We start from the raw sequence: 19,909 nt of genomic DNA, 5'->3' as shown, positions 1-19,909 counted from the left end.
ATCCCCTCTCATCCTTCTAAATTCCAGTGTATACCAATAAAAAGCAGTAAGACACACAAAATACATTTTAACATAAACATCCACCGCAGTGACTCCTCCAGATTTCTCACTGTGATGGAAGGCAAAAAAAAAAGTTCAATCTCTTCCCTTCTTTGTTCTCCCGCGGTCAAGGGCCTCAAGCCTTCCGTTGACGGGACGATCTTGACTCCCGTAGCCGGTGGTCGGGCCCTCCGCATCGGGGCGATCAAGCTCCCGCATCGGGGGGGGGATCTCAGCTCCCCCGTGCTGGGCAATCGGACCCCTCCTGCGACTTTGGAGCCTTCCCGACATCGGTCTCTACCCAAGACTGCGAGCTCCTCAATGGTGAAGTCCCCAGGCCGCAGTTGGAGCGTTGACCCCAGGCAAGGGATCGTAGGCTCTGATGGTAAGTCCATGGCCCCACGGTGGGGCTCAAAGTCAGTCTCGAGCAAGGCCGCCAGCTCCATGATGTTAGGCTGCAGAGCGACCAGAGATACGATCCGGAAAACAATCGCCTCTCCGGCAAGGTACAGGATTGAAAAAAGTTTCCCCCGACCTCCTCCCCCACCCCCCAGGTAAAACATACCAAAGAACATTAACACAAACTTTTTAAAACACACTAAAAATAACAAAAAAGACAAAAAGACATACAGACCATTGGCGAGGCTGCCATCGCTGACGGCGCCACACGGTAACGCATTAGAAGTAAATATTTAAACATTCATAAATACATTTAAGGGCATAAATAAATACATCAGAATATTTCTGTTTCCAAGGGGTCGACATTTGTAAAACAGACAATAGTAAATTGTACAGCTGTTCAATTACATTGAAGTCAATGGAAACGTGGCATGGTTGCACCAACATCTCATGCAACTGTAACATAACATCCCAACTTCAGTACTTAATTCCCTGGATGTTGAATGCCAGCATGCCAAGAGCCTTCTTGATGACTATGAGGTGCCACATTCTGTGTATTTGTACTCCTCGAGAACCCTTTACAACACTCACAAAGGCCCTACCGTTTATTGTGAAGGTCCTGCCCTGGTTTGACTTCCCAAAATACAACACCTCACACCCATCTGAATTAAACTCCAGTAGCCATTCCCCTGCCCATTTCTCCAGCTAGTTAAGATTCTGCTGTAATTCTTGATAACCATCTTCACTGTCTGCAATACCACCTATTTTAGTGCCATCTACAAAGTTACTTGATATGCCTTGTACATTCTCATCCAAATCATTGATGCAGATGACAAACAGCAATGGACCCAGCAGCAATCCCAAAGGCACACCACTGGTCACAAAACAACCTTTCACCACCACATTCTCTTTCCTACCAATGAGCAATTTTAATCTTATAGGAATTATTCTAATAAGTAATATATATTTGATGTCATATTGAAATATTTTCTTCATTTTCTTTCAGTCCTTGTTATTAAATTAATTTTAATTTTCACATTTTCATGGAAGTTAATTAGCAAATTTACTTACAAATTTTACCAATTTTCTTTTAGACATTTTTAACATGTCTCTATGTATTAGTGTCTTCTATTATATAAGTATATTTATTCAACAGGCAGTAATTCTGATTTTGTAGATTGTAATTAATGTTGATACTAATGATTGATTTCTAAAGCTCAAAGATTATTTTCAACCATTATGCACTGATAGCTGCATGTATTTGGCACCACACTGCATCTGCATGAATTTATTGGATTCACTCTTCACCATGCATTTCCCTTTCCCATTTCTTACCCTCTCCATGACATAGATATGAACTTGGAATCGTTCCATTTTTGTTTTCTGCATTCAGTTGCTGTGACAGAATGTGGGGTGCTTGGGAGAGAAATAATTCCAATCTGTCTGCAAAAAAAATCAACTAATTTTTCTTCATAATGTTCAAATTACTTATTATATAGTTGGCCTTGGGTCAGCCTTTGAATGTCATGGTCAGTAAACTAAACCTTAATCATATCAATAGCTTTTGAGTGTTTAACTATTTGTGTTAATACAACATGTAATTTTTAGATATTGTTTTGCATGAACCAGTTTTACAACATTAATTCTGCATCAACATATGAACTTGTCTTCTTTATTAGTATTGAATTTTAAAATGTAACAACAAATATGATTTGAATGTTATTATTTGATCACGTGGATTTAGATTTGAACACACCAGGGACTAGTGTTATCAATGCCTCCAAAATATTAACACATTTTCTGTATAAATCAAAATGCCCCACCAATGCACCTGATATCGCTGGTCTAAGACCAAGCTTCAGCAGATTGTTGGAGCAAAACCACTTCTAACCAGTGTTTCACCAAACGTGTTCCTGGTGCCCCCCCAGTAGAAATTCATTCCAGGCTTGTGACACCAAACTCCTATTCATCGTAATGCATGTGCATGGTGCTCTGCATCTGGAAATGGTACCGTTGAAGGAATGGTTGAGATCTGAGGTACTATGGAATTCATGTCCCTAAGCTTTATACTTTAACAAACTGGGGTACCAAGGTGGAGCAAATAGAAATTCCAAAAGAATTTGAACATTTTCTGGTATCTGGATTCAGTCCAGTTGCAACAGAGATGTAAGGAGCAATGGCAGGTAGTCTGTGAAAGGATTATAGTTTAAATTGAAATTTATTTTATTTTATGAAGTTGAAGTAAAAATAATTAAATATCTAAGGCACGAAAAGTTCTTATTTATGTGAAGCAGCTTTTCTCAGGTTTTTGGATGTAGCCAATGGTAAATAGGAATGGCTCATTCATTATTAGCTCATCAGTTACTGATTTGGTGTGCAGCTCCTGCAGTTGTTGCTCAGTTCCCTTGAGATGCTGGTGTTTCTAACTCCTTTACAAGTATAAGAATTCTTAAATAAAATTACAGAAATATCAGTAAAATTCAGTTTTTACAATGTACAAAATGTTTCTTAATTTTTCATGCACCGTGAAATTTCACACCTTTAAGAGTAACTATTGCAGCAAATGAAGTATCAATGTTACTTTGGCCCTTTGCACCAGTGGCCAGCATCAGGGGGTGGCATGACTGAAGAGAAACTTTCACCTTTTACACTCTGAGAGGAACTGCAGTGCTCCATAAAAGTGCCAGTCCGAAGAGTCCCGACCTGAAATGTCACCTATCCTTTTTTACCAGAGGTGCTGCCCGACCCGCTGAGTTACTCCAGCACGGTAAACCTAGCTTGGTTCACAGGAACCGTGTCCAGCATTAAAGCCAGCCAAGTTGTTTGAGGTTGCACACCCCTGGAGCCATCCAACTCTTCCCAGCTGCAGTTCATAAACTTGTGCAATTGAACTTTGTCCTCAAAATGGCTGCGTGGGTGTCCCACACGGGCCAGCCACCCATTTACATCTCCAGGAGACAATGGTGCCCCACACGGGCCAGCCACCCATTTACATCTCCAGGAGACAATGGTGCCCCACACAGGCCAGCCACCCATTTACATCTCCAGGAGACAATGGTGCCCCACACAGGCCAGCCACCCATTTACATCTCCAGGAGACAATGGTGCCCCACACAGGCCAGCCACTCATTTACATCTCCAGGAGACAATGGTGCCCCACACTGGTCAGCCATCTATTTTTCACCCCAGGAAAAAATGGCATACATTTTTTATTTAGATGTCTTTTTAAAAATCTAATTGATTCTACTTAAATTTAAGTTATTAATTAATTTAATTATTAATTTAAATGTTCATTTCTAAAGCCTTTTACAAAGCCAACAGAGGCACCCCCTACAGGGGAACCTAGGGTAAGATACAAATAATGTTTTCCCGTGTTTATCATGCATGAATGTTTTCTTCCTTGTGAATTTCTTCTTACTAATTTCTATCTAATATTTGTTCCTGACTTTGTCTATGACTTCCTAACGTTAATCATCTTTAATCTACATACTGTTGTTAACAATATGTGATTCTATATAATGAATTTTCAGAATTGTGTTGATCCACTTGAAAATTTGAAACTTAATTGAAAAAATTGGTTGTGACAGGTGACATAAGTTTTCTGAAAATTTACCCATTTGTAGCGTGTAGTCTTTCAGATCACTCTATCCTTCTGCTTCCAGTCAAGTAGGAAAGTGATTGAGGGAACACCTTGTGTCCTTTTGTGATTATCTTCGGATTGTGTTCCCCCTCTTCTTAAAATACTTTTAATTTCTTATGAGTTTATTTTGACTGAATGTGTGTGTAATTCCCTTTCTAGAATTCTGAGGAAAGTTCCAGAATTTCCATTACTTTCTTCCGTCTCTTCCGTGTAATGCGTTTGGTGAAGTTACTGAGTCGTGGGGAGGGGATACGTACGCTACTATGGACATTTGTCAAGTCCTTCCAGGTACTCTTGTACAAAATCCAATTAATATTAACGTTTACATTGAGTTTAATTAACTATAACAAAATACTTTGTATTTACTGTAGATCTCTTGTATAGTTTCTAAATGTCAACCATTTGAGCTAGAATAAAATTTGGATTTATTTCGATTAGAAATAAATTTCATTATTTACTGAATGTATTGTTAATTTTTAAATACACTTTCCATTTCAGTTTAAATAATTTGTGGCCATAATGTTATAAAAATACCAGCGCAAAAGGATGTCATTCCACTTATAATCTTGATAATGCTAGATTTTAATGGCCTTGTTTTCTGAGATCCAATCCTCCATGCTAAGTTAGAATATTAGAATATGGCATTACCCAAGGAACAGGCATAAATGTAACAAGGAGCTGACATGATCACAATAAGCTTTGCTAGACGTACATTTTATCCAGCTTCAGGTTCGTGTTGACACTGGCAGGGTCAGCATTTTCTGTCCATCGCTGATTGCCAATGGCTATGTACATATGCAGGAAGAGCAATATCATTATCTTCACTTTGCATGTGTGGAAAATGTTTTGTTCGGTAGCAGCCACTTTAAAAGGAGAAACTTGGGTTGTGTTAACTGGAGTTAATGTCCATTATTAGGTTGGCATACCATTGGTTTTATAAATCATTTGGATTGAGGGAAAAGGAAAAGTGATTGTAAAAGCAGTTTGTGCAGAGTTGAATTATGTTATGAGTTTGTACTTCAGGTGTAAAACTCCACTCATTGGGAATGTACTTTGGGAAGTTGGGCCGGCATTTAAGCATTTTCCATTCATTCATGGTTCAATAAACAAAATGACTGGTTAATATGGTAAAGATTGTTGAAAATGCTTAATAAATATTAACAGAATAACTATCATATTTGTGCCAGGATATGGAGTATAATTTTAGAGATCAAAACTAACAGAAAGGTTATGGATTTGTTGTCTTAGGGAAATTATGCGTGGAAGACTATTGGAAAGTGAATGATGCATCCAAAGTTTGGGTGAAGGCGTGTATGTCTCAAGTCTACAGCTATTTCCGATAGTGAAAGTATTTGAGTAACAAAATCCAGGAGCAGAAGTGCCTTGACTGTGGCAATTCAAATCCTGTGTTTGGTTTGTGACCATTCAGTGGAACTTGCATTTTATCAGATATGAAGACATGGATCAAAAACAGTGACTGTCTTCTCAGATGTTGCTGGAGCTGAATATTTCAGCATTGTCTTTTTTATTTCACATTTCCATCTTTTGTTTTTGCTTTATTAATAGCTATTTTCCTTCTCAGGCTCTTCCCTATGTTGCCCTTCTGATCGCCATGCTGTTTTTCATCTATGCTGTGATTGGCATGCAGGTAATCCATGTGATTATGTCTGACACATTATTGATGTAGAGTGTAAAATAGTTTTAAGAAAATGTTTGATTCAGTGTTTCATTTTTAATTCACTGGAGGGCTCAGTGAATTGGGAGGCCACTGAGGCCCACTGGAGGCCTCAGTGGCTCAGCGGTAGAACTACTGCCTTACAGCGCTTGCAGCACCAGAGACTCAGGTTCGATCCGACTCCGGGTGCTGTCTGTATGGAGTTTATGTGTCCTCCCTGTGACCACGTGGGTTTCATCCCAAAAACGTCACTCCAAAAACGTAGAGTTATGTAGGTTAATTGTCTTGGTGAAGGTAAAAATGATCCCTAGTGGGTGTAGGATAGTGTTAATGTGCGGGGATCGCTGGGCGGCACGGACTCGGTGGGCCGAAGGGCCTGTTTCCGCGCTGTATCTCTGTTTCTGTATCTACTCGAAATGGTAATGCAGCTTCATTTTTTTAAAGTTTTCAAAAACAGACATCCAATGTAAATAGATATTTCATAAATGCATGCTCTAAGGCATTTAACTTTATCGCAGCATCACTCTGGAAATATTGATCAAGATTATAATGAACAGCAAAATATTAATATCTCACGGTTCACTCTCAGGCAACAAATCTGCGTGTACTTCATGGAACTAAAGAATATTACTTTTTTTTTCTCCAGACTTTTGGCAAAATTGCCTTGCAAGACCACACACAGATAAACAGAAATAACAACTTCCAGACTTTTTTTCAGTCTGTTCTACTTCTTTTCAGGTACAAAAATAATTAATTCATCATTACATTACTATACTTTATTAATTATTGGTTTTATTCTGAAAAGGCCAGTCTTATCATTTTCATATTTTTGTTTGTACTGTGGTTATGTGACTGATTTAGTAATGCAGAAGACTGGAGTAATGATGATGCAAAAAACGTATTCAAAAACGTATTATTAGCAGCTGGACAATTTAAATTTGGTTGATTCAGCTGAAGTCAGAAGCTGTGCTCAGTCATGAAAACCCAATCTTGTACATGCAGTGTCAGGACAGGACATAGCAGAGGGTATTGGAGCAACAGCGTAGTGGTGCAGCAGGTAGAGCTGCTGCCTCACAGTGCCAGAGACCTCTTTTCAATCCTGACCTCAGGTGCTGTCTGTGAGGAGTTTGCCCATTCCCCCTATGACAGCGTGGGTTTCCTCCGGGTGCTCTCGTTTCCTCCCACATCCCAAAGATGTGCAGGTTTATAGGTTATTTGTCCCTCTGTAAAATTGCCCTTAGTGTGTAGGGAGTGGATGAGAAAGTGGGCTAACATAGAACTAGTGTGAATAGTCAGTGTGGACTCAGTGGATCGAAGGGCCTGTTTCCACGCAGCATTTCTAAACTAAACTAATTGGAGGATATTAGCTATAAGGAGAGTTTGGACAAATATGGATTTTCTCTGGAATGTTTAAGGTTGAGAGAGACATGATAAAAGGACTGTATAAAAAATGATGAGGGACATAAGGTTGACAGTCAGAACCTTTTTCCAAAGATGGAAACATTAAGGATTGCTGGACATAGCTGTAGGGTGAGAGAGGAAAAGTTTAAACGATATGTGCGGGGCAAGATTTATGCACAGAGAATGATGGATGCTTGCAATGCATTGCCAGAGGTGGTGGTGGAGGCATTTAGGAGGCTTTTAGATAGGTGTATGAATATGCAGGGAATGAAGAGATATGGATGAGGTACAGAAAGAGGAGATTGGAACTTCTGATCATATGTTGTTCAGTGACAAGTGAATTACCTCCCACCCCCAAAGTTTCACAAAGTGCAAGGCAGGATTGTGCTGCAGTATTCTCCATTTGCCTGTATGAGTGCACCTTAAACAATAGTCAAAGTTGCCTCTGTTCCTCCACTGGCACTAAACATCCCCACAATATGCAGCATGTGGAAGATGCATTGCTGCAACAACCATGGATCTTTAACTGCAGCTCTTGGGCGGCACGGTGGCGCAGCAGTAGAGTTGCTGCCTTACAGCGCTTACACGCCAGAGACCCGGGTTCAATTCCGACTATGGGGTGCTGTCTGTATGGAGTTTGCACGTTCTCCCAGTGACTGCGTGGGTTTTCTCAAAGATCTTCGGTTTCCTCCCACACTCCAAAGACGTACAGATTTGTAGGTTAATGGGCTTAGTATAAATTGTAAATTGTCCTTCGTGTGAAGGATAGTGTTAATGTGCATGGATTGCTGGTCGGCACAGATACCGTGGGCTGAAGGGCCTGTTTCCACTCTGTATCTCTAAACTAAACTCTCAGTCTCTGCACCTGAAAGATAAAGGACTTCAGGTTCACATTAGCACCAATATTTGTAAGTTACATACAGCCTTGAGTTTCAAATAAATTGCTGCTCTTTTATGGTCAATTGATTGACAAAATAACCCTTCAATACAAGGAATGTAATAGTTCATAAAGACCACTCAAAGAATCGGTGATAAAAATCGTAAATTAATGTAAAATAAAATATACCATTTGCCTACAATGCATCATTACAAATTTGTAACAGAATTCAAGCACAACTATTATAAGGTCATGTGATAGGATCAGAATTAGACCATTCGGTCCCTCAATTCTACTCTGCCATTCAATGATGGCTGATCTATCTCTCCCTCCCAACCCCATTCTCCTGCCTTCTCTCTATAACCCCTGACACTATTACAATCAAGAAGGGTTTGTAGAACGCTTAAAATCTTTAAAACTGTATTAATTTTCCTTTCAAGTCTGAAGAAGGGTCTAAATCTGAAACATCACCCATTTCTTCTATTCAGAGATGCTGTCTGTCCTGCTGAGTTACTCCAGCATTTTGTGTCTATCACAGCTGGATAAAAATTGTACAAGCTTCACGTTACTGTCAAGATCTCTTTCCGGACAGTCTAAGATGAAATTTAGCTTTGATATGTCCTGTTTTTAAATAAATGAGCAGCTGATGTGAATATGAAGTTATTGTTCAAGTTTTCTGATTTCTACAGGTGTGCCACTGGAGAAGCCTGGCAGGAGATCATGCTGGCGTGCATGCCTGGAAGGCGATGTGACCCAGAGTCAGACTATGGGCCAGGAGAGGAGTCCACATGTGGTAGCAACTTTGCTATTGTATATTTCATCACCTTTTACATGTTGTGCGCCTTTCTGGTACGTGCTTTTTGTATGTGATTTTTAAAACCTGTTGACTTCAATTTTGTTATCTTAGAAACTTGATCTGCATTCTCCTTTAACTAGATGATATGTTATTGTTGCAGCAAACAGGAAATTAACATTTTCAGACAGCTCAACCACCACAGTAGGACAACCAAGTTGCTGAACGATAAAAACTGTGTTGAAGTAACTATTCTTATCCCATGTAATGGTGGAGGAGGCATTAACATTGACATCAATGTTGGTGGACAGGGATCCAGTTTCTTCATTACAATCCAATGAGAAAGATATCAGGAGAGGGTTGAATGGGCAATGGCATTGAGAAGCCTGTCTTCATGCACCATTGACGTTTACATATGCGGCTTTTATCCTATTTTGTTATAAACACCAAGGAATGTTACCTGGTCTTTGTGAAATGTGTAATCTTTAGCGACCAATTTGTCATGATTGGGGCATCACACAAGGTATGAAGGTTCGACTCACTCAGGCCTGACACCCACACTCACCTGACACGCTCATCTGACACACTCACCTGACATGCTTTGTCCATGGCCACACATTTCACAGCTGCCCATCGGGCTGTCAAGGACCTTTAAATAATGTTTAACTACCTTTGTTTCGTACAAACATGAAAAAAAAACAAATCAAAATTTAAAATAATAAAAATCATAAATAAATGTCAAATAAAATAATTAATGTTGGTCACGCCACTTAATTGAAAAAAGACACAAAGTGCTGGAGTAACTCCTCGGGTCAGTCAGCATCTGTGGAGGACATGGATTGGTGACATTTTGGGTTGGGACCCTACTTCAGACTGATTGTAGGCGGGGGGGAGGGTAAGAAAACTCATTCCTCCCCTCTCCTCCCCATGGACACGGTCAATCGGAAGAAACGTTCTGACCCATACTGTCGCCTATCCATGTTCTCCAGAGATGCTGCCTGACCCGCTGAGTTACTTCAACACTCTGTGAAACGTCACCTATCCATGGTCTCCAGAGATGCTGCCTGACCTGCTGAGTTACTCTAGCACTTTGTGTTCTTTTGTGTAAACCAGCATTTGGCAGAATTTGGCCATTCGGCCCATCAAGTCTACCTTGCCATTCAATCATGGCTGATCTATCTCTCCCTCCTAACCCCATTCTCCTGCCTTCTCCCCATCAACCCCTGACACCCATACTAATCAAGAATCTATCTATCTCTTTCTCAAAAATATCCATTAACTTGGCCTCCACAGCCTTCTGTGACCATTAATTTTGCAGATTCACCACCACATCAAGTGGAAAGGTGAGGCTGTGGAGCATCACCAAATCTAACTCTGAAATGCATTTCATCTGCAGCAATACATTTGCTGTCAGATTGTAAACCTGACGATGTTTTAACATTCAGCCACATCCACATCCAGCCCTACCCAACACATTTATTTCATGAATAGTGCTTTAATTCTTCAGATTGCTCCCATCCGTAGTGAATGGTGCAGCTGGGTGTTAATACCAATGCATGTTGTGTATGTGTGTAGTTGTCAAATTTGGCATTGTGATTCCTCTTGGTGGCGCTATGTGGTAAATATTTGGTGAACTCTGCTGCAGTCTTGTTTTTCATTATAAACTGGATTCCAGGAATATGAGGCAGGAGATGTGCACTGAAAAGATCTGCTCAAGTCGTACTTCAGTCTTTGAAGTATTGAAGTAAAAATCCAAGCTGCGCCTGTAATATAAACAATGTATTTGTTGGTTTCCCTGCAAACAGCTTGTTTTGTAATATTAGTACAGTGTCACAATTAGAATACGAATTGCCAGTGTTGTCAACGTTATATTTGGATATGGAACTTGTCAGTCTGTGGTTCACTAAAATGAAATATGCCTAAACAGACCAATAAACCCTTCTCCCTCTGTACCTCAGATTATAAACTTATTTGTGGCTGTCATCATGGACAACTTTGATTATTTGACACGTGATTGGTCCATTCTGGGCCCTCATCATTTGGAAGAATTTAAGAGAATATGGTCAGAGTACGACCCAGAGGCAAAGTAAGTATCTTTCATTCACTTCAGCCATGTATCCTGTCACATTAGTGCATTATGTAGATACTTGTACATTATGTACGGATCAAACCAAGATATGATACGATAGAACTTTATTCATCCCAGGAGGGAAATTGATCTGCCAACAGTCATAAAAACACAAAATACGGAAAACACAAAATACCTGAAACATGAAATTAAAGTGAGGAGTGGAAAGGCTTGAGGGATGTGCAAAGATTGGGGGGGGGGGATCAGTCTCAGTCTACCCCACGACAGAAGGGGGAGGAGTTGTACAGTTTGATAGCCACAGGGAAGAAGGATCTCCTGTGGCGTTCTGTGCTGCATCTTGGTGGAATCAGTCTGTTGCTGAAGGTACTTCAAAAGGGCTCTAATGAATTTTCCATTCATTCACTTGATGGATAGAAAATTAAGATCCTATTATACAAATTCTAATGTAGGCACACGTGCAAAGTCCAGTACTGGAAGACAGGTCCGTAAATACGTTGATGAAATGGAGATTTCAAACTTTTATAACGCACTAGACCAAGTGGACCTGTTGGGCCCATTCCTCGTAGAGGGGGGACAAGGAAGGGGAGAGGGTGTAAATGAGTGAGCCCTGGACCCAAAGCCTCTCCTGTATTGTTGCACCCTCAACCCCCCTACTCAATCCCCCTTATCCCCCCCTCCTCCCCCCACTGACCAACTCCATCCCCTCTACCCACCCCCACTTGTCCCTCCCCTCCCCACCCCCACTTTCCCCTCCCCACCCCCACTTTCCCTTCCCCTACCCCACTCCCCCCAGCCCTGCCTTCACCCCCATTTCCCCCTCCCCACCCCTATTCCCCCCTCCCCGCCCACTCGCCCCCACCACCCCCCTCCCCTACCCCCCCTCTCCCTGCCCGCACCCCACTCTCCCCACACCCCAATCTTCCCTCCTCCCCACCCCCACTCTCCCCATCCCCACTCTTCCCTTCTCCCCACCCTGCCCTCCTCCCCACCCCCAGTCTACCCCCACCACCACTCTCTCCTCCCCCCACCTCCTCTCCCCACACTCTCCTCCCCACTTCCACTTCCCCCCACCCCCACTCTCTCTTATCCCGACACCCAACCCCCTCACCCCCACACTCCAAGGCCCCCCACACCCACTGTCCCCCTTCCCCACACCCCTCCTCCCCCCACTCCCACTCTCCCCGACCCCCTTCCCCCCCCACTCTCCTCCCCCACCCCTCCCCCTCCTCCCCCACTCTCTCCTTCCCCCCAACCCCACTCCTACCCGACTGTCTCCTTCCCCCCACTCTCCTCCTACCCCATCCTCCTACCCCCACCCTCCCCTCCCTTCCTACCCCCACCCTCCCCTCCCTTCCTACCCCCACCCTTCACCCACTCGAACCTCCCTCCTGCAGGCCCGGCAACGCTGCTTAAAGCTCCTCCATGCGAGGGGGGAGAGGAAAGAGGAGAGGAAGGCACTGAGCGCGGCACTGCTGTCAGCCGGGCGGGTGGCGGGTGCGGGAGAGACGACTACACCTCCCGGCGGTCAGCGCGGTCCGATCTGAGGAATGTCCGGCTCGAGGCATGCCGGGACGGGCGGCGGTGCTCCGGGGAGGGGGGGGAGCGCATGAGTTAAAGGTCGGGGGGGGGGGAGCGCATGAGTTAAAGGTCCGGGGGGGAGCGCATTAGTTAAAGGTCTGGGGGGGCGGGGGGGAGAGATCTCTTGAAGACGTGTGGGTCGCATTGTGACGTCACACGCTGAATACCATCAGGAAATGGGTTAGAAAGGAAATTTTTAAACTTTAAAATCTCTCTAGCTTTAAAAATGTAGCTTCAATTTGAATGAGAGCTGTTACATAATATGCCCAGGATAATGGTGAGTAACGTGGTGCAAAAATTGTGGCGCTATGGTGTAACGATTTGACTGTGAGAACGACAAAAGTTATGCTACACACATACACACGGACACAGAGTTTAATAATATACTAGATAGAAGAAAGATAGATTATGAGACGATGCACTGTAGTGTTACTGGTGAGATAATTCAGTGAAAGAAAGTGCACTCCTGCCAATTTAGGAAATAACATTCAATTAAAAAAATCAGTGGAAAAAATTATATCAGTGAAAAATACCAGGAAACCTTTGCATTGGTTTGTGAAGTCAAGAAAACGTATGATCCTTACACAATTGAGATTCGATGTGACTCGGATGTAGCGTAATAATTGATCTGGTTTAATAAAACATCAATTAAAAGCTGCAGTCATCCAAGTAGAGGGCTCACTGCTGCCACCTGGGGGCAGCTGGGGATGTCAGTGTGGCCTCGTATGGAAAACCAATACTGAAGTAGCAGATGGATTGAAGCATTCATGTTGCTGAGCTTTGATATATTCTACTTCTGGTTCACCTGTATTTCATTTCCAAATATTTACCAGCGGTGCCAGATCACTGTTTTACCCGTTTCAAAATGACCCGGATATCTTTCTATAATTTTACAGCATTTCCGAGAATAGCTATCTTTGAGTAGTCTCTTTATAACTTAACAGAAATATATAGTTAAGATCATACAGCATCAGTGCCTCCTTCATGTGGCAGGTAGGAATGGCTCAATTGTAGTCATGTGTAGTCTTTCCGCTGACTGGTTAGCACGCAACAAGCTTTTCACTGTGACGTGACAATAAACTCAACTGAACTGAAGTGTAATTTCAGTATGAGTGAGAAGGTTACAGCTAAGTTATTCTCGCCGGGAGAAGAATTCAGGTCCCACTCCCAGCCTAGGAATTGAACATCAGCAGATTCACAGAAACCCACCACCTCTTTAAAACCCCATTCTACAATATTAGATTACCCAAATACAAAGTGAAAATTCAGCAGCATTCTGGAAAAGCAGATCCACATGGCAGTCTTAAAGTAATCCTGCTAATCAGAGCAGATACCTGGTTTTGGAGCTGGGAGGACAGGAGAGGTATTCTCATTTCCAGAATAAAATTATACTTCCCTCCATCTAGCCCCTGGAATGTCTCATCTTTTGATACCAGATTCCTAGTTCTTTAACCATATAACCATATAACCATATAACAACTGCAGCACGGAAACAGGCCCGTTCGGCCCTACCAGTCCACGCCGACCACTCTCTCTGACCTAGTCTCATCTACCTGCTCTCAGACCATAACCCTCTAATCCCCTCTTATCCATATACCTATCCAATTTACTCTTAAATAATAAAATCGAGCCTGCCTCCACCACTTCCACCGGAAGCCCATTCCATACAGCCACCACCCTCTGAGTAAAGAAGTTACCCCTCATGTTACCCCTAAACTTTTGTCCCTCAATTCTGAAGCTATGTCCCCTTGTTGGAATCTTCCCCACTCTCAAAGGGAAAAGCCTACCCACGTCAACTCTGTCCGTCCCTCTTAAAATTTTAAAAACCTCTATCAAGTCCCCCCTCAACCTTCTACGCTCCAAAGAATAAAGACCCAACCTGTTCAACCTCTCTCTGTAGCTTAAGTGCTGAAACCCAGACAACATTCTAGTAAATCTCCTCTGTACCCTCTCCATTTTGTCGACATCCTTCCTATAATTTGGCGACCAGAACTGCACACCATACTCCAGATTCGGCCTCACCAATGCCCTGTACAATTTTAACATTACATCCCAACTTCTATATTCGATGCTCTGATTTATAAAGGCAAGCATACCAAATGCCTTCTTCACCACCCTATCCACATGAGATTCCACCTTCAGGGAACAATGCACAGTTATTCCCAGATCCCTCTGTTCCACTGCATTCCTCAATTCCCTACCATTTACCCTGTACGTCCTATTTTGATTTGTCCTACCAAAATGCAGCACCTCACACTTATCAGCATTAAACTCCATCTGCCATCTTTCAGCCCACCCTTCCAAAAGGCCCAAGTCTCTCTGTAGACTTTGAAATTCTACTTCATTATTAACTACACCACCTATCTTAGTATCATCTGCATATTTACTAATCCAATTTGCCACACCATCATCCAGATCATTAATGTAAATGACAAACAACAGTGGACCCAACACAGATCGTTGGGGTACTCCACTAGACACTGGCCTCCAACCTGACATACAATTGTCAACCATTACCCTCTGGTATCTCCCATTCAGCCATTGTTGAATCCATCTTGCAACCTCACTATTAATACCCAATGATTTAACCTTCTTAATCAACCTTCCATGTGGAACCTTGTCAAATGCCTTACTGAAGTCCATATAGACAACATCCACAGCCTTGCCCTTATCAATTTCCCTGGTAACCTCTTCAAAAAATTCAAGAAGATTAGTCAAACATGACCTTCCAGGCACAAATCCATGTTGACTGTTTCTAATCAGGCCTTGTTTATCCAAATAATTATATTTATTGTCCCTAAGTATCTTTTCCATTAATTTTCCCACCACAGACATCAAACTAACAGGTCTATAATTGCTAGGTTTACTTTTAGAACCTTTTTTAAACAAAGGCACAACATGCGCAATGCGCCAATCTTCCGGCACCATCCCCGTTTCTAATGACGTTTGAAATATTTCCGTCATAGCCCCTGCTATTTCTGCACTAACTTCCCTCAATGTCCTAGGGAATATCCTATCAGGACCTGGAGACTTATCCACTTTTATATTTTTCAAAAGTGTCCGTACCTCCTCTTCTTTAATCCTCATAATTTCCATCACTACTCTACTTGTTTTGCTTACCTCACATAATTCAATATCCTTCTCCTCGGTGAATACCGAAGAAAAGAAATTGTTTAATATCTCCCCCATTTCTTCCGGCTCAGCACATAGCTGTCCACTCTGACTCTCTAATGGACCAATTTTATCCCTCGCTATCCTTTTGCTATTGACATATCTGTAGAACCCCTTGGGGTTTACTTTTACATTACTTGCCAAAGCAGCCTCATATCTTTTTTTCGCTTTTCTAATTTCCTTCTTAAGATTCCTTTTACATTCTTTATATTCCTCAAGAACCTCATTTACTCCCTGCCGCTTATATTTATTGTATATCTCCCTCTTTTTCCGAACCAAGTGTCCAATTTCCCTGGAAAACCACGGCTCTTTCAAATTATTATTCTTTCCTTTCCACCGAACAGGGACATAAAGACTCTGTACTCTCAAAATTTCACCTTTAAATATCCTCCATTTCTCTATTATATCCTTTTCATAAAACAAAAAGTTCCATTTCACTCCTTTTAAATCCTTTCTCATCTCCTCAAAATTAGCCTTTCTCCAATCCAAAATCTCAACCCTTGGTCCAGATTTGACCTTCTCCATAATTATATTGAAACTAATGGCATTGTGATCACTAGACCCAAAGTGCTCCTCAACACATACCTCCGTCACCTGACCCATCTCATTTCCCAACAGGAAATACTTATTAGCACAATTCAATTCCATGTGTCATGATGCAGGAAAATCATTCTCAAAAATAGGTTGAATCTATTATCAAGGTGATTGTCCATATGAGTCATCTGCTCGTATTTCTGATAACTTCAGTTTTTGGGAAAACTTGTGAATGTTCATAATAATTTATGTTGAAGTTGTACAGTTATTAGAGAAGAAAAAATGGTCACAGAGTCTATAAGTCTAATCAGTTGATATACAAGACAGAGTGTTAAGTACAAATTTCTACTCAGCTACACACTTGAGTTGGCAAGTAGTCCTTGTTGTCTCTGGCCTTGCAGATATATGTGATACTCTGGGTCTGTTCTCTTTTCTGTCTTCCCATGTGGTCATGAGCCAGCGTGAACCTTTATTACTTCATAAAAGGGGAAAGATTTAATAGGAATCTGAGGGGTAACTTTTTCACACAAAGAGTGGTGAATGTATGGAACAAGCTGCCAGAGGAGGTAGTTGAGGCAGGGACTATCCCAACATTAAAGAAACAGTTAGACAGGTACATGGATAGGACAAGTTTGGAGGGATATGGACCAAACGCGGGCAAGTGGGACTAGTGTAGCTGGGACATGTTGGCCAGTGTGGGCAAGTTGGGGTGAAGGTTCTGTTTCCACACTGTATATCACTCTATGGGTCTAAAAGACAAAGGCTAGTCAATCAATGTACACATATGGACTTCAACAGTCTCCACTTAATTTCATTGGCTGTCATGGTCAATAATGCCACTGCCACTCGAGACCATACGAAACCTTCTTAGCTCCATCCAGGTCAGCACCTCATGGTAGTTGTGCAGCTGTTTACTATTATCTCCGTCACACAGACCAGTGACAACGCATTACTATTCTTCCTGCAAAAATCACATTTTTGTGAAGGATTCCTCCTACACCTTCATAACTACAATAATTGAAATGCTGTAGATGCTATAAATCTGAAATAAAAGCATGCTGGATATATTCAGCTGATCATGCAGCATCTGTGAAGAGAAAAACAATTGTTTCAGGTAAATGACATTTGAAAATGGCCAGACAGGTTTTGGTTTGTTGTTGTTTACAGCACATCAGAAATGGATTCCATTAATCCATAGAAAAACCTGCTTAGCCTTACAATATTTTACAAGAATTCACAACGAAAATATTAAGGAGGGTTTAATTGGTATTTCTAGATGGTTATAGTAGCGGAGAATGACATTGGAGCACGAGGTTCTCAATTCCTACAACTTTGTTATTTCTCTGAATTTTCAGTGGATGAGTTATCAAGAACATTTCTTGGCAGTTTTCAGGAACTTTAACATAATTTCTGATCCAACCCATTAATATTTTCATGCTTTAAACTTAGACATTGATGGTGATATGATAATTGAAATGAGGTAAGTATTTGGGGAGCCTAGAACTGGATGGTGGGCTTTGTTATTCTATTCTTATGGGTGACAGTTGCTAAAGCTTGAAATTAATATTTCACAGAGGAAGAATAAAACACCTTGATGTGGTTACATTACTTCGACGTATTCAACCACCCTTGGGCTTTGGAAAGCTTTGTCCGCATCGAGTGGCATGCAAGGTCAGTAAACTATGAATGTACATGGAAATCAAGATAATAGCAGCTGCTATAACAGAATATCCTTGGGACACTCAGCATGTCAGGCAGTATCTGTGGAAAGAGAACAGTTAACATAACTTTGCTTCTCCATCCACAGATGCTGTCTGACTTGCTGAAAGTTTGCAGTATTTTCTGTTTTTACTATAAATGTAAATGTTTTATTAATGAGTGATGATTTGCTGTAACGCAATACTGAAAAAAAATATTTTAGATATGAGACAAATTAGGTCAGTATTGAATCTTGACGTTTCACCTGACGTAGTCTAGTAGATAACTAGTTGATCCAAAAAAAAATCAGTAGCACAGTCAGTTTACAATTAATTTTAATGATATTAGACAATAGACAATAGGTGCAGGAGTAGGCCATTCGGCCCTTCGAGCCAGCACCGCCATTCAATGTGATCATGGCTGATCATTCTCAATCAGTACCCCGTTCCTGCCTTCTCCCCATACCCCCTGACTCCGCTATCCTTAAGAGCTCTATCTAGCTCTCTCTTGAATGTATTCAGAGAATTGGCCTCCACTGCCCTCTGAGGCAGAGAATTCCACAGATTCACAACTCTCTGACTGAAAAAGTTTTTCCTCATCTCTGTTCTAAATGGCTTACCCCTTATTCTTAAACTGTGGCCCCTGGTTCTGGACTCCCCCAACATTGGGAACATGTTTCCTGCCTCTAACGTGTCCAACCCCTTAATAATCTTATACGTTTCGATAAGATCCCCTCTCATCCTTCTAAATTCCAGTGTATTCCAGTGAAAGTTTATAAAAGTTATAATTGGCCAATATCAACGATTTTATGTATTTTGTTAGAGGATTATAGTACTTAAGATAAGAGGCTCTGGTCTCCTAAGTCTTTCTAATTGTATGTTACCTCTCATTATTACTTGTGATAATCAGCCTTCCAAGTTACAATATCCAAAAATTTGTGGGATGCTTTGCATTGGAGGCTTGAATTAATTGATACGGGCCAAAAAATATGATTATTGTTCTGAATTTCTGACACATTAGACTTTTGAGTTTGAATCATTTTTAACTGGCACTAAACAATGTTCACAGTCATACAGCACAGAAACAGCCTCTTTGCCCCCCCTCATCCATGCTAACCAAGATGTTCCTTCAAAGCTAGTACCATTTCCCGGGAATAATAATAAAGGATTATCTGGAAAATCATACCAGGTTTTTGAATATTGTAATTCATAGTAATTAGAATATAGTAATTTACTTCAAGATCACAGTCGGCTGAAACTAATTGCCAATTTTTTTAACAGAAATTAGCTTTAGCATTTGGAGTGCACAACTAAAGTGTTACTATTTCCTAATTTCAGAGATTGGTAGCCATGAACATGCCTCTGAACAGTGATGGAACTGTCATGTTCAATGCAACCCTTTTTGCCTTGGTCAGAACAGCTTTAAAAATCAAAACCGAGGGTAAGATCTGGAACTGTACCTCATTTAGCCAGTTAACCGATGTTCAGAACTGAATTTAATCAATGACCACATGCCATGCCTCTTTACTTGCACACTTGGAAACTGTAGTAAAGTAATTTTTCAAACAATGTAATATGTCCAATACTGTTATGTGTAAGCTTTCCTTAACGTTAAATAATTCACAAAGACAGATGCAAACATAGCCTGATTTAATTTAGTTGCAAAGTGAAGGTAAGTATGGATGGAGAATTTACAGTTGGTAAAAGAAAAATATTTTTTTATTCCTGATTCCAAAACATTACCTTAAATTGTTTTTAAGATTCAAGAATACCAGATCTCTAGTCAGGGCAAAGATGAAGTTAATCTTCAAAATTGAGTCATTATGCACTAGAGGTGCAGGTATGACAGGATTTAAGGCATGGAATAAGACATTAGGTAGGGTCTGAAATCACATTGAAATTATTTATTTTAGATAATATTTAAAGCTACCTGCTAGAATCAAATATGAATTTTAATGGTGAATTAAGTCGTCAGCATATGAAAAGGGAACAATTTTGAATACTTGGAAGAGCTCA

The 19,909-nt window shown here is 41.2% G+C and overlaps 1 protein-coding gene across 9 annotated transcripts in view; it reads left to right on the top strand.

The window, feature by feature from the left end:
- LOC144601975 (voltage-dependent L-type calcium channel subunit alpha-1D-like) overlaps nucleotides 1-19,909 on the top strand; it is a 282,505-nt gene that overhangs the window by 199,123 nt on the left and 63,473 nt on the right. For 5 of the 9 annotated variants that reach the window (XM_078414644.1, XM_078414643.1, XM_078414642.1 and 2 more), the window contains 8 exons: nucleotides 3,741-3,785; nucleotides 4,238-4,366; nucleotides 5,661-5,726; nucleotides 6,400-6,491; nucleotides 8,721-8,880; nucleotides 10,783-10,910; nucleotides 17,771-17,867; nucleotides 19,232-19,334. In XM_078414644.1, coding sequence (XP_078270770.1) covers nucleotides 3,741-3,785; nucleotides 4,238-4,366; nucleotides 5,661-5,726; nucleotides 6,400-6,491; nucleotides 8,721-8,880; nucleotides 10,783-10,910; nucleotides 17,771-17,867; nucleotides 19,232-19,334 — 820 coding nt within the window. The remainder of the gene's footprint in view (nucleotides 1-3,740; nucleotides 3,786-4,237; nucleotides 4,367-5,660; nucleotides 5,727-6,399; nucleotides 6,492-8,720; nucleotides 8,881-10,782; nucleotides 10,911-17,770; nucleotides 17,868-19,231; nucleotides 19,335-19,909) is intronic. The other 4 variants (XM_078414647.1, XM_078414648.1, XM_078414646.1 and 1 more) reach the window with 1 other exon arrangement.

Source organism: Rhinoraja longicauda, chromosome 17 (genome assembly GCF_053455715.1).
Source record: "Rhinoraja longicauda isolate Sanriku21f chromosome 17, sRhiLon1.1, whole genome shotgun sequence".
In the NCBI taxonomy this organism is placed as follows: domain Eukaryota; kingdom Metazoa; phylum Chordata; class Chondrichthyes; order Rajiformes; family Arhynchobatidae; genus Rhinoraja; species Rhinoraja longicauda.
The sequence above is the reverse complement of the archived record's forward strand: the minus strand, read 5'-3'. Positions and strand labels throughout refer to the sequence as shown.